The sequence below is a fragment of the Mirounga leonina genome, unplaced genomic scaffold, assembly GCF_011800145.1.
Source record: "Mirounga leonina isolate KUSES-001 unplaced genomic scaffold, KU_Mleo_1.0 Mir_239, whole genome shotgun sequence".
Taxonomy (NCBI): Eukaryota; Metazoa; Chordata; class Mammalia; order Carnivora; family Phocidae; genus Mirounga; species Mirounga leonina.
Window position 1 is genome coordinate 1969562 of NW_023270624.1, and position 16164 is coordinate 1985725.

General features: G+C 48.0%; 1 protein-coding gene across 3 annotated transcripts in view; it reads right to left on the reverse strand.

Moving 5' to 3' along the window:
• BTNL9 (butyrophilin like 9) overlaps nucleotides 1-15865 on the reverse strand; it is a 29818-nt gene extending 13953 nt beyond the window's left edge. The window contains exons 1-7 of one of the 3 annotated variants that reach the window (XM_035029426.1): nucleotides 15692-15865; nucleotides 11781-11915; nucleotides 9627-9974; nucleotides 7575-7856; nucleotides 1352-1480; nucleotides 1148-1180; nucleotides 792-812 (exon numbers count right to left, since the gene is read on the reverse strand). In XM_035029426.1, coding sequence (XP_034885317.1) covers nucleotides 792-812; nucleotides 1148-1180; nucleotides 1352-1480; nucleotides 7575-7856; nucleotides 9627-9974; nucleotides 11781-11892 — 925 coding nt within the window. In that variant the 5' untranslated portion in view covers nucleotides 11893-11915; nucleotides 15692-15865. The remainder of the gene's footprint in view (nucleotides 1-791; nucleotides 813-1147; nucleotides 1181-1351; nucleotides 1481-7574; nucleotides 7857-9626; nucleotides 9975-11780; nucleotides 11916-15691) is intronic. The other 2 variants (XM_035029427.1, XM_035029428.1) reach the window with 2 other exon arrangements.
• Nucleotides 15866-16164: the final 299 nt, after the last annotated feature.

Consider the following 16164-nt stretch of genomic DNA (forward strand, 5'->3'; position numbering starts at 1 on the left):
GAGTGCACTTGTCTGTGTGAGCACAGGGTGATGAACGAAGGTGTGGAATGGCCATTTTGTACATGTAAAACTAATATTACACTGTATGTTAACTAACTGGAATTAAAATAAAAACTTAAAAAAAATAATCCCTGTACACTAATTTAATCTATGGTGTTAATTACTTTTTATAGTTGGCCTTCCGCAGGACTAGGTGGACTACAGGACAAGCTTCTCTAACCTCATAATTTCATCTGGAGTTTTACTGGGGCATACAAGGTGGTTCTTGAGGTCTTCCCCACCCCACCCGCCCCCATGGTAGCTTTTTCCTCCATGCCCCCTTCCTTTGGCTTTACTCTCCCCTCCTGCGTACGGACACACACAGCCCACAGGTTCACGGTCTTGAGTCCCCTGGGGAGAAAAGCAAACCTGACAAATTAGTCACATTTTGGTGCAAAGTAAAGTTGCCTTCCTTCCCAGTGGCATTCGCATTAAAAAGAGAAAGAAATCCTAGGAAGGTGAACCAGTGGGAGTAAACGTTTAATGGTGGAATCGTAACCAAATCGTATAATTTGCAGGAAAAGGGCGGGCCGGGTTTGCCGGGGGTCTGAAGTCAGACCTCCTTGGCAGCTGCACCGTGAATCGTGGGGAGCGGCGCGGCGGGAGGTGCAGAGGACGGATTCGGGCTTAGGTGGTTGCCACGCACCGCTCGCCCCGGGGAGCCTACAGCTCCTGAACACTCCCCGCAGCGCACGCACGGGTCACCCCGCTGGTCCGCAGCCAGCACCGTGGGCGCGGCGCCCAGAACTTACCCCGCTCCGCTGTGAGTCTCTCTGGAGAAAAAAAAAAAAAGAAAAAAAAACACGAAGAAAAGAGGAAAGATCTCAGGTGACGAGCACTGAGGCTTCACTTCCCTAAAGCGCACAGACTCGGCCCGCTGCGTCCTGGGCACCGGGAGCGGCTGCGTGCGCTGCAGGAGTGGGCTCCGCGGCAGGCAAGCGGCTGAGCAAACCTGCGGCCGCCCTGCGCCTCCGTCCTGCTCCCAAGCGCCCGGGGTCCGAAGTACTCGCCTCGCCCCCCCCTCCCCAGCAAACTCCCCCGCCCCCCACCACTCTGTGCTACTGAGGGAGGCGGGCAGAGTGCGCCTCTTGCCTCCTTCCCCGCTTACCCTTGTCCTTCTCAGCCCGCTTCCTCAGCTTTTCTGAAAGATGCAAGGAAGGGGCGCACAGGTGAGGGTGCGCGCTCGCCGTTCCCGCGCGCGTCCCACCGCCTCCGCCACCGCCTCTGCGCGGCCCCTCCGCCTCCAGCGCCTTCCTCCCCGCACAGCCCGCGCCAGGCGGGAGCCCCCCGCCCCCGCCAGCCTGCCCCCTACCTTGGCACCTCCGTTGCTTCTGCAGGAAGTACAGCGCCAGCGTCACGAGGACTGCCAGGAGCAGAGGCAGTCCCCCCAGAGTCCCGAGGAAAGCCCTCTTCCAAGGGGAGCTTCCGGGTAGAAAGGCGTCTGGAAAACACCTCACAGGGAGTTGTTGTCTCGCTTTAGGCGCCACTAAACACCTAAGGGACAAGCCTATCCCGGGCCCAGCGGCCCGGAAATCCTTCCAGGTTGGCAGGCGTTAAACCTCGGGGCAGCACCAGAGCAATCTGTAAAATGGGCACGAGAGCGGCCGCGCGCGCGCCCTCCGCAGGGAGGACCCTGGGGAGTAGGGAGCGGGGGCTCCGAACTTGCCTAGCAGCAACCGGGAAATGCACACGGAAGGACCTGGAAGGGAGGGGCTGATGGACCCCCCCACACCCCCAGCTTTTGACCTCACGTGCCCGTGGCCCTGCCCGCCCCACCCCGCCCTAAACTTTTCCCCACAATTGTCCTGTTTCTGAAGAACACAAGAATCGAAGGCATTGGTATCCGAAAACCAGTGAATTTTTGCTCTCTTCCCCCACGCTCAAACCCACAAGTCATTTTCCGCTTCTTGCAAACACTTCCGTTTACTTCTCATCACACCTTTGGAAGAATTGGCTCCCTGGGGAGGCTTTGCCCGAGGGCAGCGTGTGGCCCAGGCGCCCTCCGACAGGGGCCAGTCGGCAAAGAGATACGCGCAGGACGAAAGTAACTCTTTAGAAACTCCTGTGGCAATCTGACGTAATAATTTGGTGTCTGCTGAAGATTATTATTTTTTAAAAGTGGTGGTTTTATCTCAGTGGTCTTTTTAAAAATATATTTTTCTTTTTATTGTAGTAAAATATATAACATAAAATTTACCATCTTAACCATTTTTAAAGGTACAATTCAGTGGCATTAAGTTACGTTCACATTGTTGTGGATCATCATCACCACCCATATCCAGAACTCTTTTGGTCTTCCCAGACTGAAATTCTACCCACTGAACACTAACTCCCCATTTCCTGCTCCCCACCCACCTCAGCCTCCAGCAACTGGAAACTTCTATTCCACTTTGTACCTTTATGAATTTGACTACTCTAAGTACCTCCTATAAGTGAATTTCAAACAATATTTGTCTTTTGGTATCTGGCTAATTTCACTTAGCATTATGTGGTTCATTTTCCCTTTTTCAGTTTAATTTTTCTAGTAGTGCATTTTTATTGTCTTGTACCAAAATATTGGGCCACAAGGGATTGGTCCTTCACTACAGATGGTTTGCCAAGCTCTGACCTACAGGTTAAGAGCAAGAGCTCCGGGTTCAGTGCCTCCCTGACATGCCACCCTCGACCTTGTCCCTTTGTTCAAGCTTCTCCTGCCTCCTTCCTACTCCCCTAGTGGTCATATGCGGCCCCATTCCCAGTGCACGAACTTTGCACTTGCTGTCCCCTCTACCTGAATGTTCTCCTCACAGATATCCACGTGAACCACATCCTTTGAAAAGGATAAATGCAAATCAAAGAAGAAATAATTGGATTTGGAAAGAGACTCCCTCTTTTTCCCTTTTCTTAGAACATTTCCTCCATAAAACTAAAAAAAAAAAAAATCCTTTCTCTATCCCTTTGAGATATATGTAAATGTTTTCGAAAGCTAAACAAGCTCTTGCTAGCTTTACAACCCAGGAATGTTTTTCTTAAGGAGTTCAGAGACATTTCTTTGAAATGTAAACATCAAGGAGAGAGTGTCCCTATGTCCTATCTCATGGGGGTTTCAGGTGCCTGGCTCCAAGTTGTGACTACGTGCTTGTCATAGAGATTTAAGACGTTTTATTTTTCCTTGGATAACACAATTAGCTAACCCAAATGACCACCCCAATGACACAGTAAATTTTCAGTGAAGTATGTGTGGCACGTGGTGTTGTTGAGTCCTCTTACCCAATGACAAGTTATCATTTAGAAGGGTCAGATTTCTTTCTGTTATTATACAGTTGACCCTTGAACAACACAGATTTAAACTGTGTGGGTCCATATAGATGTATTTTTTTTTATATAATTCCAGTTAGTTAACATATAGTGTAATATCAGTCTCAGGTGTACAATATAGTGATTCAATTCTTCCATGCATCACCCAGATGCTACTCAATCCCCATCACCTCTTTAACCCATCTCCCGGATCGACCTCCCCTCTGGTAACCATCAGTTTGTTCTCTATAGTTCAAGAGATTGTTTCTTGGTTTCTCTCTCTCCCTCTCTCTTATTTTTTCCCTTTGCTCGTTTGTGTTGTTTCTTAAATTCCACATATGAGTGAAATCATATGGTATTTGTCTTTCTCGGACTTAGCATAATACTTTTGCTTACATTTGCCTAGCATAGTATCTCTAGCTCCACCCATGGTGTTGTAAATGGCAAGATTTCATTTTTTTATGGCTGATAATATTCCATTGTGTGTGTGTGTGTGTGTGTATATACCACTTCTTTATCCACTCATCAGTCAATGGATATTTGGGCTGCTTCCATACTCTGGCTATTGCAAATAACGCTGCTATAAACATCAGGGTGCTGGTACCCCTTCAAATTAGTGTTCTTATATTCTTTGGGTGAATACCTAGTAGAACACTTATAGATAATAAGGTATTTCTATTTTTAACTTTTTCAGGAACCTCCCTACTGTTTTCCAGAGTGGCTGCATCAGTTTGCATTCCCACCAACAGTGTAAGAGGGTTCCCCTTTCTCCGCATCCTCGACAACAACGGTTGTTACAATTTTGTTTTGTTGATTTTAAGCCATTCTGACAGGTGGGAGGTGATATCTCATTGTAGTTTTGATTTGCATTTCTCTGATGATGAGTGATGTTGCGTATCTTTTCTATTTTGTTTGTAGTTTCCATATCATTTATTTTTGCTCTAGTCTTTAGTATTTCCTTCCTTCCGCTGGTTTTCGGCTTTGTTTGTTCTTTCTTTAGCTCCTTTAGGTGCAAGGTGAAATCTTTACCTTTGAGCTTTCTCTTTCTTCTTGGAGTAGGCCTGTCTTGCTATGTACTTCCCTCTTAGATCCACTTTCGCTGCATCCCAGAGGTTTTAGACTGTTGTGTTTTCATTTCCATTTGTTTCCATGTACTTTTTAAGTTCTTCTTTGATTTCCTGGTTGACCTATTCATTGTCTAGTAGCATGTTATTTGATCTCCATGTGTTTGTGTTCTTTCCAGATTTTGTCTTGTTGACGTCAAGTTTCATGGCATTGTGGTCAGAAAAGATACGTGGTGCGATTTCAATCTTCTTGAATTTGTTGAGGTTTTTTGTGTGCTAATATGTGATCTATTCTGGAGAATGTTGTGTGTACTTAAAAAGAATATGGATTCTTCTCTTTTAGGATGGAATGTTCTGAATACATCTGTTAAGTTCATCTGGTCCAGTGTGTCATTCAAAACCCTTATTTCTTGCTTGATTTTCTGTTGATTTTCTGTTTAGGTGATCTGTCCATTGATATAAGTGGGGTGTTAATGCCCCCTACTATTATTGTATCAAATGAGTTCTTTTATGTTTATTACTAACCATTCATCTATTTGTGTGCTCCTATGTTGGATACATAAATACATACAATGGTTATATCTTCTTGTTGGATAGACCCCTTTATTATTAAATAGTGTCCTTTGTCTCTTTTTACGGTCTTTGTTTTAAGGCCTACTTTTTCCAATGTAAATATCATTGCTCCAATTTTCTTTTGACATCCATTTGCATGATAGATGTTTCTCCATCCTCTCACTTTCAATGTGCAGGTGTCTTTAGGTCTAAAACGGATCTCTTGTAGGCAGCATAGAGATGGGTCTTGTTTTTTATCCATTCTGTCATCCTGTCTTTTGATTGGAACGTTTGATCCATTTACATTCAAAGTAATGTTTTCATTTCATTTTTTGTGCCCTCTGCTATGTTTTTCCTTATCTCTGTGTTAAGTGTCTCAGTCACGTCCTCCAGTCTTTTCTCAAGTCCAGTTAGTATGCTTATGGTCATTGCTTTAAATTCTCTAACATACACGATACTTATATCTGTTTCACTTAGATCTCTACCCTGGCCTTATCTCATTCTCTCGTTTATGATCAATTTCTCTGTCTCCTCATTTTATCTGCCTCTCTGTGTCTATTTCTGTGTGTTAAGAACATTTTCTGCTTTTGAAAGTAGTGACTTTACGAAGAGTAGGTCCTGGAGTGCCTGTTTACCAGGAACAGGCACTTCAGCAAATCATCCTATGTTTTTTACTTACGTCTTGCTGTTGTGTCTGAGTCACTTTTCTTTTCAGTGCAGTTGTCTACCCTCACTCTCTTCCTGTGGTGGCTGTATTCGCTCTCTGGGATGTTAGTGGGACACGGGCCTGTTCGCTCTGAGGGGGTGTGCCCACTGGGAAACTTGGGAGTGTGGGGGTGGGATTAGCAATATTTGATTGGGCCACTAGTCCCATGCCAGATCTCCTAAAGCTCTGAGGTGGCCGGGGGCTCTTGCCAGGCCGGTGGGGGCACAAGGCTGGTCTCAGTGCTCGATGCTGACATGCGGCCGGGCCGGGCACGTGAGGGTGGCTGGTGGTGCGTGGCTGGGCATCGCACCGCGGCTGGGCGGGGTGTGCTGGTACAGCCTCGCACCTGTTGTCTGGGCAGCGTGCATGTGCAGCTTTAACAAAATTTGCCCTGAACCCTGGGTCGAGACTCTGAGTGTCTGCAGCCCCACCTCCCGTAGGTGTTTATGCTGGGGTCAGGGGAGGAAAATGGCAGCTGCCCGCTCCCTTATTTTTAGAGAAGTCCCCCAACACTCTCTGAAATCAGGATGCACAGATCTGACTCCCGTTTACCCCCGCTCTGTATAAATTGCCTTTTTTATATTGCCTCTCTGTGCAGGCTGCTGTCTCTCTAAAGGCAGTGACCCAGCGGTCACTCACCCTCCCAGCTCACCCAGTGCTGACTCAGCTGACTTTTAAAGCTCCAGGCTCCAAATCCCACTTTTTTTTTTACAAACTCACAGAATGCACCCTGTGTGGTTTTCAGTGACAAACGTTATGGGAAATAGTCTTCCCTGGGTGAACTCCCTGGTGTGAGGGCCCATTTTTCTGCCTTCTCTGTGCACACAGCCTCCCTCTGCCTTTTTGACCTTCCTAACCTTTCAGCTGCAGCTTCTTCTCTATATTGAGTTGTAGAGTTTGTTCTGCCAATCTTCGGATTGCTCTCTGGTTTATTGACTTGGATGTGGATGATATCTAGTTGTGAATGTGAGACAGGATGAGCTCAGGGTCCTCCTACTCCACCATTTTCCCAAGATCCTCTCCTCCTTATGTTTTTTTTTTTAAAAAATAACATTTTCTTTTCTCTAGTTTACCTAATTGTAGGAATACAGCATATAATACATACATAAAATCTGTGTTAAGCTTCTATTTCTGTTAGCAGTCAACAGTATATTATTAGTAGTTAAGTTTTTGGGAGTCAAAAGTTATACGTGGATTTTCAAATGCTCAGGGCAGAGGGGGGTCAGCACCCTTAACCCCCTGAATTGTTCAAGGGCCAACTGTAATATAACTATTGATTTGTACCAATGTGAAGAATGACCCATAGGTTAGGTTTATCCTCAAGACTTAAAATAGTCACGAACATCAGATCCTTCAGTTTGTGCCTCATGATAAGACTTTGGTCCTAGATGATGGCCTCATCCTTCAACTCATTGCCTAACTATCTTCCTTCCTAACCTACCACTTTTAAATCCACATGCACCCCCCACCACACATTAGCACCCTTCCCTGCTTTGTTTTTCTGTACAGCACCTTACATCTTCTAATCATACAATATAATTGACTCTTTTGTTTGTGTTTCCCCCACAGGAATGTCAACCCGAGGGCAAGGGTTTGGGGCACATTACTTATAAATATCGTTTGAGGGATGAAACTAGGAACACATGGGCTCTCATGATGACCTCTAATGAGTAGTTTCTGGGTTTTAGGGCAGAGCCTTTGGTGTATAACACTGATTCCCTGGGGCCTCCCCAGCATACTGTTTGGGTGAGTGGTAAGCTGTTGTACTCTCAGTAGGTTCCTGATATCCAAGGTGCTGACTTTTCAGGTGTCTAGGTCAGTCCGCCCCAGAGACAACCAGGCCCCAGTACCACTATGCCCTTTTAGATGGCCTTTGGAACAATGCACATGAAGGACATGGTGGGCAAGAAGATGAGGGTTAGTCAGCATCTACTAACCTGCTATCTGGATGGTGAACTCTTTCTTCTGGAGCAGGAGGGAGTTCTGGATGGAGCAAGACACATTGCTGTGGGAACCCCCTTGGACAACCACGGATGTTTCCAGATTGAACAGGCCCCGGGCATCCTGGACAATGGCTTCCATCTCTGGAGGCAGGCACTGTCCTTTATGATCTTTCCACTGAGCCTGGGGCTTGGGGTACCAGCCACTGGAGCTGCACCTCAGCTGAACGCCTCCCTTCTTGAAGCTCTCAAGGGAGATGTGAGGGTCTGAGCCCAGCCCTGGGAGAGGCAGGAAGAGTGGGAAAGATCAGGCTCCCTCGCAGAAGTTGTGCATGAAGTTCATGCCACCATGCAATGTCTGCAGTCATTATAAGGTATCACAAACTGTGACTGCTCTTAACCCACATGTGGGCTCACAACCCCCAACTGTGGGCTATAAATGACAGTCTAAATTGGTGGTGGCAGGTGGGACACGGGGACAGTAGAACCCATGAGGGACATTTGGAAATATTGTGGGGGGCCATTTGGCCAGAAGGGCTACTGGCATTTAGTCATATTATGCAAGAGACAGTCCCCTGAAGTAAAGAAAAACCCCACCCCACATTTCCGTAGATTGTCCTCTGTCTCTCTTGAATCCCACCAGAGGTCAGAGTGTGTCACACGCACTCCTTCATGTCTCCATCCTGTGGAGCTAACGTCCTATTTTGAATATGCAAAACACTGATATGTTTAAAGAGCAATACTGTAAAAAATGTACATCAGGAAAGTCCCAGACCTTTCTCCATCCTTTCCATCCACTGCTCCCTCCTCTCCCTTAGGCAACCAATTTCATTAGCTCATTAGTTCCTAGTGCATCCTTCCTGTGCTTCTTTCATGCAACGTTTCTTTTTTCTTACACCAAAGTTTACATACTGTAGAATCTCTTTGCACCTTGCTTTTTTCTCTTATCAACATCCTAGAAATCACTCCACATCAGTTCCTAGAGCACCTCCGCATTTTTTCAGGTGCATAGTGTGGATCACTCCTTTGTGTGATGGGCCATATTCAACACCTTTGCTTAGATATTTAGATATTCCACTGTTGTACAATTACAAATGATGCTACAAAGATTAAACTTATATAGATGCCCTTTTCATATTGGAGCTGTGGGAGGCTTATATTCAGGGTAAACTAGAGGTGGAGTTGCAGTTCAAAAGGTAGACATATAGGCAGTCCTGTTAGCTATTGCCAAATTCCCATGCACTGGAGCTTTGCTTTGCTTTCCATCACCAGGGTACAAAGCAGAAGGCCTGCTTCCCCACAGCTCCACCATGGGTGTATGATCAAACTGCTGAGTTTTGGGCGCCTGGGTGGCTCAGTTGGTTAAGCGACTGCTTTCGGCTCAGGTCATGATCCTGGAGTCCCTGGATCGAGTCCCGCAGCGGGCTCCCTACTCGGCAGCGAGCTTGCTTCTTCCTCTGACCCTCCCCCCTCTCATGTGCTCTCTCTCTCTCATTCTCTCTGTCTCAAATAAATAAATAAAATCTTTAAAAAAAAAAAAACTGCTGAGTTTTTGCCAATCTCAGAGGTAAAAAAAGTTGCATCTCAGTGTAACTTTAATTTGCCTTTCTTTCGTGATGGGTAAGGGTGATCATCTTTTTCCTTTTTTTTTTTTTTAAAGATTTTATTTATTTATTTGAGAGAGAGAGAATGAGAGACAGAGAGCACGAGAAGGAAGAGGGCAGAGGGAGAAGCAGACTCCCCGCCGAGCAGGGAGCCTGACGTGGGACTCGATCCCGGGACTCCAGGATCATGACCTGAGCTGAAGGCAGTCGCTTAACCAACTGAGCCACCAGGCACCCAGGGTGATCATCTTTTTGTATGTTTAAGGGCCATTTGTATATCTTTTTTGTGAACTTTTATTTTGTTCATTTTGTAACGAATCTTCCTTTTTGATGGTTTTTTAAAATTAGGTATGTTTCCCCCTTTCTGCATTTCCCTGTCTGCTCGTGAGCAAAGCGGCTCTGTCCAGACGGACCCCTCACTCTGTCTCTTGGGCCGGGCACGTACCTGCTACCTCCAGCTCCCAGACCGCTTCCCTGGAGAAGTTGCTGGAGAGGAAACGGCACCCATATAGGCCCTCGTCGTCAGGAATGATGCCGCGGAGCTGCAAGTTCACGCTGCCATCCACGATATAATCCTTGATGAGTTTGGTCCTGTTCCGGAACTGCGCCATTTGCCGGCTCTGGAGCTCTCGCCCCCCCTCATACAGGTGCACCACATCGGAGGTCTGACTCCGGAACCAGCGGATCTCCATGTCCTCGGCATCCAGGTACGGCAACAGGTGGCACGAGAACTCCACCTCTTCTCCCACGAGTGCCAGGATGGGCTCCCCAGGGCCCACCACCCTGACCTCCTCTAGGACGAGAAGCCAGAATGACAGCCGAAATCAGCTCTCATCCAGGGTGAGCTTTTAGCCCATTCCTTTGCAGCTCAGGAAGCTACATACAGTAAACCATCCAAATGACAAAAAGACACTGGGCAAGACAGTGGGCTTGGCTTCTTGAACAAGTCATTGTCATGAAGACGCCAGGTTAAAACATACACAAAGGATATTACAACCAGATACAGTCAGTGTGTGGTGCTGGACTAGGAATTGGTTTGAACCAACCAGCTGCAAATGTTGTTTTGGGGACAGTTACGTAAATATGGCCAAGACATTAAACGAAAGGGAATCCTTGACCAAAAAAAAAGCAAGTTTCAAAACAACACGTACACTATTCTCTTATTTGATTACAAAATGACATGTTTGCATAAAAACATGTGCAGAAAAGAAAGGTCCAAAATGAGATATACCAAATGGTTGATGGTGGTAATTTCTGCATGATGGGAATAGATATATTCTTGTTTCTTCCTTGCCTGATTTTCTAATTTTTTATAATGCACATGTACAGTTTATGTTAATAACAAAGGGTATTAACGTAATCTATGGGTCTCCTTGCTTCATGGGTTTTTCTATCTAAAGGCCAAATCTTGTCTTCAAGATTTTTATTTATTAGAATTTTTTTTTATTTGATCATCCTCTTAAATGGTGCCTCCACGTGGCTCCTCTACTCCCTGTTTTCTGCAAGTCCCGTGGGAGTTGCTATTCCTGTTGCAGTCCCTTTGCATGTGCTGTGTCCTGCCACTCAAGATGTTGCCCTCACTCTTCTGACTTCACCTTTTCTTTCTTTCTTTCTTTCTTTCTTTAATTTTTTTTAATTTATTTGAAAGAGAGAGCCTGCGCGTAAGAGCAGCAGCTGGGAGGGGCAGAGGGAGAGGGAGAAGCAGACCCCCCACCCCGCCACACCCCTGCTGAGCAGAGAGCCCAACGTGGGACTCGATCCCAGGACTCTGGGATCACCACCCGAGCCGAAGGCAGACGTTCAACCAACTGAGCCACCAGGTGCCCCCTGGCTTTGCCTTTTCTTGTACCTCCTTTTCTTCCTTTCAAGCTCAGCTAAAACCCATTCCCAAAGCTCCCCCTTCATGGATCCCTCCCATCCTTCACTTAGTTCATAGAACATGGCAGTGGTTTTTTTTGTTCACTCTATTTGAGACATCTTGTTGCCCACTGGGTATAACCCCAACACCCTCCCTTCCAGCTTCCCTTTCCAGGATATCTCAAGTTGTCTCTTCCCCCCACTTCATGCCTGGCCCTCTTCCTGGGAGCATGGCCTGCCTCAGTTTACCCTCCACCTGTCATCTTCCTGGAAATTATGTCTCCTTCAGGGGTCTACTCAAACAGTACCTCCTCTCTAGGGTTCTTCTTGGCTTTCTGGAAGACAAATTTCTCTCTTAGCTGTGCTCACAGATCTTTGGATATATTTCTCTTACAGCCATACAGCTGAACAGCTTTTATGTCACGTCTGTCCCCCTCCCTTGACCTTCTTGAGGACCTGGGATGAGCCTGGTCATTTTGGTATCCCTGGTTGCCAGCTCAGGGAATCAGAGAATTGCATTTGCATAATTAGTTTATACTTGCTTTTGGCTGCTTCTTTCATGAGAGATGTTGAGCCTGAGGTCCTTCCTGCCCTTCAGAAGCTACAGCTTCTATGTGGGAGGGCAGCACCTGACATGGCCTGGCAGGCTGTAGATCTCAGGCCTGGGAGCACCAGGTAGGAGGGTGGGCAGAAGCTGAGGTGCTCATGACCTGGCTGGCTGGGCTGCAGGTTTGACAACTACCTGAATTCAGCTCTCCGGGCTGGAGGAGAAGAAGGAGATGGGTGAGGAAGAAGACACTGCTGGGCAGAGGAACTCGCTGGGAGAAGTCCGGGAAGACTGGGAAATCCACCATTTCTCCTCAGCTGTGGGGGCCACCTGGAGAGGAACAAAGAGGTGCTGGAATGGATGCAGGAGAGCTAGAACGCAGCCCAGCAGGCCTGATGTTTCTTGCTGCTTCGATTTTTTTTTTTTATAATAGTTCTTACCACTCCCAGTGCCTGGGTTCTTTTAAACCATAGCTGGATGTGAGTGCTGCTTCTGATTTTACCAGGTGTCACCGCTGACCTTGCTCAGACTCATGGAGCTGCAAGGGGACAAGGCCAAAGAGTCCCAGAGGAAGCAGCTTCTTGGCTTCGCATTGTTTAGAGCCAGGAATAGAGCCACCCATTGTGTGGGGATTCAGCCAAGATTAAATGACTTTCCCCGAACAAACGGAAATCTATAAGGACTCAGAGATATTGTCGTTCTCCCTGCCCCACTTCCCTTTGGCCTGGAACATGAGGTCCACAAACAGAGGAACAAACACAGAGTTCTGATCTTTCAGAAGTGGGATGCATGACTGGCAGCAGCCGGCCAGCTCCCACCACAGCTGAGACACGTTGTTCCAGGCCTGAAACCTCAGGCGGGGCCTTCAAGAGGTCAACTGGTGACTGTCCCTATCGCTGCAAGACTGTGTCTCCCAGGCCACATTAACAGAGTTGTCCCATCTAGCCACATCCCCCATTAGTGGTCCACCCTACTCAGCCCTGGCCCAGGCAAGGGCTATCCCCTTTCAGTCCTGAGACCCCCTTGGGACCTGTGGTGACATCTCACAGTCTGATAGCCAGTGAACATGGGCAACCCATACATCTTGGGGTACATTCAAGCCTCTCCACATTTCTCCTCTGTTTAGTGGTGGGACTTTAGGCAGATTCTATAACTGACTGACCCTCGATTTCTTTGCCTGAACGATGGAAGAAACCAGTGCCAACTCGGGGGATCATTAAGTCTTCCATGGGAGGGCTAAGTGCTCTTTAGTATATAAAAGCCCGAGCCACCTGCCCCTGCCTCCACCTGCCAAACGTCTTGCTCTCCATCTTTTAGAGCCTGCACGCTCTCCTTTCACCCCATCATAGGAAGGCAGATTTCTTCAGCCCCCAGGCTCCCCTTCTCCCCTCTTCTGCCACCCCACCCCTTTGCTTCATTCTCCTTCTCCTGAAAACATGTTCTTGATGTTCTGTGGCTGCCAAGCTCTACCCACACACCAAACGCATCATGCGGGTGTAGACGAAAGACTTTAGAAGTTGCTGGGCCATGTAGCAGAGGAATGGTCAGAGGAGGTATGCAGGTGAGTTAACAGTGTGTGGGGGGGAAATCCCTGAGCTAGAAGAACCCGGCCAATGGGAATACAAGGACCCGGCCAGTGGGAAGGAGTGGGCAATGGCCCGTGAAGCCAGTGGGCCAGGGCTGGGGCCCTCCCCTCCTGGAGCTCACATGCAGGTAGGCAGACAGAGGAGCAAGTTGGAATAGCTCCATTAATGCTCCAAAAGGGACCCCTCAGCAGGAGAAGGTCAGAGGACCCCCTGGAGGGGGCTCGGCCACTTTCATGGCCAAAGCTACTGGAATTACTAGTCACACAATAGTCAGCTTAAACACAGGCTCTGGGCCAAGGTCGAGGCTCTGGCCAGACAGTCCAGCCTCTTGCCCTATTGGCTGATGACAGGAAACTGGCAGCAAAGGAGCTCCAGAGCAGGGAGTCCACCCTGGACGCCCTCTCCCTGTTTGCTTTTGCTTTTTCTCTCCCTCTCCCTGTTTCCTTCTCTTCTCTTTTGTGTCTCAGTATTTTCTTCTGGACTCTGAGGATAGAGCCCCATGAAGGCAAAAGCCATGACTGTGCATCAGCACCAGCTGGGACCTTCCAAAACCAGAGGGGCTCGGGGGGTACTTCTGGGTCCATTTAGATCAGTCAGATTTTGAGGAATTAGTCAAGACCTGTGTGGGTGGTGACTCGGGTTCTCCTACCGCACAGTGACAGAGCATTAGACGGGCTCACAGCTGGGGGCCCCACTTTCCCTGAGCTGGGAGGCTGCCGCCTCCTGGAGGGCAGTCCGTGTGTTCCAGACCCTGGAATTACTAGTGGGACCGCAGTTTTGTAGTGCGAAACACCCATGTGAATCCCGTCACTGAGGCTGCAGGGGAAGGAGGTCATAAACATCCAAACACAGGCATGCATGTGCTTATGCTCACAGTAATAAAAACTGATATGACTTGAGCACTTACTATCTATCAAGCACTTACATATACCAGAAGTATTTATTATTATTATTATCACTGATAGGTCTGAATCACAGACCACAGGAAACTGAGGCACAGGGAGGCTAGGCAACTTGCCCGCACGAACAGTTAGGAGGTGGTGGAGTGGGGTCTCTCCTAAGCTCTGCACCAGTGTGGATAGAGATTCCTCACCAGCTTTGTCCTGTGTCAGGGCTGGAGCACCCTCTGTTTTCCTCTCTCCCAGAGCGTGACTCCAGTTAGGGACCACCTGACCCCAGACCGCAGCACTCACCCTGACAGCATCTCCCATGCTCTGAAGAAGCAGACTGAGTCCCCAGGTCTCAGCCACAAGACCAAGCAAGCAAGCACGAGCAACAAACCCACAAATGAATAAAAATCCCAAACTCCAGCTGCTGATAAAACAACTCAAAACTGGAGTCTTCCTCAGACCTTACCAACAGCATCTTCTTGGACCGGAGGTACATGCCCTGTGGTCCCTTTGCTCCCAATGCACAGGCCTTGAAAAGCCTTTAACTTGGAGGGAGACTGACGATTTCCTGAAGGGACTTCAGAGGGGCTGAATGCCCCTTTATGCCCTAAAAGGCCCCCCTCCTGCCCATCTACTGCCTGAAGTCTGCCCTTTCTGACCTCACTCTCCAGCTTAAAGGCTCCGATCCTCACTGGAGTGCAAATACCTGTGAGGGGAAACATTTTCAGATCTCAGCGTAAATGGATTGCAGACTATTTCTCGTGAGGAGGTTTTACTGGGAACAGGGTCTGGACACATTGGAGACTGGGAGAAGGTGGAGGACCCAGGGAGGAGATGGACAGCCAGAAAGAGGGTTTCAGGCTGGAGCTAGTCTTTGCAGGTGGGGCACATTCCCTATACTCTCCTGGGAGCCTCTGGGATGTCCCCTGAAGACACACAGAAGAGTAAGGGTCGCACACACGGATGATGAAGAAAAGCCTCCACCCTCCACCCAGGGCAAGCCTGTTTCTTTGCATTCTCTCCCTGGCCTCACTCCAACCCCATCCCAATCTTCTCTTTCTGCATCTCCAATTCCTGAACAACACCTGATGTTCTCTTAATTTGCAGCCCCTCAGCTCTTGAGTGTCTCTATAAAGATTATTTTTTGCTTTTGCCACTTCTGTGAGCTTGGGCTGTGTAACAGCAGTGTGTTGTCCTTTTCCCATTCCTGCATCCTAAGCTGTACACCTTGAGAGGTAGAGCACTCTCCTACCCTCTCCCCCTCCAGTATCTGCTGCAGTGTTTTGCCCTCCACAAGCTATCAAGTAATGCTCACTGGTTTACTCTGGTTTGATTTCAATTGGCCCACAAGATGATTTCCACCCCAGTCTCCAAGGTGGATGAACCGCCCCGAGAAGAGACCTCAGGGAGGTTGGAGAGGGAATGGGGTAGGTCAGAATCCTACCTCCTCAGGTGAAACTACCTGAATGAATATCTCCCCTTAGCCATACTTGAAACAACCCATTCTGCAGCCAGGTTCGGCCTATAAGGTGATGCCAACCCATCTTGTCCTCTCTCCAAAGCCATCATTTTCTGCTTCCCATTTCTGAAAGTTGGAGGTTTATACAAGTGTTGAGAATGAGCCACGTACCTGGCAGGTAGCAGCAGGGGGTCTGAAGTGGCAGATGATTCCTGGTGAGCTCAACTCCCTGCAAAAGGCATGACTGTAGTAAAATGTCTTGGTCCCAGATACTAAGGTCCCCTGGACATGAGCTGGCAGCTGAGTTCAGGGGGCCAGTTCATCTGTGACAGAATTATCTACTCACCTTCTACCTTAAGACACATTGCGTGCTCTGCCCTTTGCTATAAAAACCAAGATAGACGGAACAAAACGAGGAAGTCTCTGTCACATCCTGTCTCTGTTAGAAAAATCATGAATTGAATTTCCATGGACAATATCCCCCTAAGGTATTAGAAGGAGGGGAAAGGTAGCTGGAAGCTTTGCAGAGACTGAATTGCAGAGACTCGGAGCAGGGAGAAAATGCTCCAGTTGGCTGCCTGGGATCTTTGGGGCCTCCGGGAGACAGGATGGCCATCCCCAGCTGGCCCCTCTCTCCTCAGTGT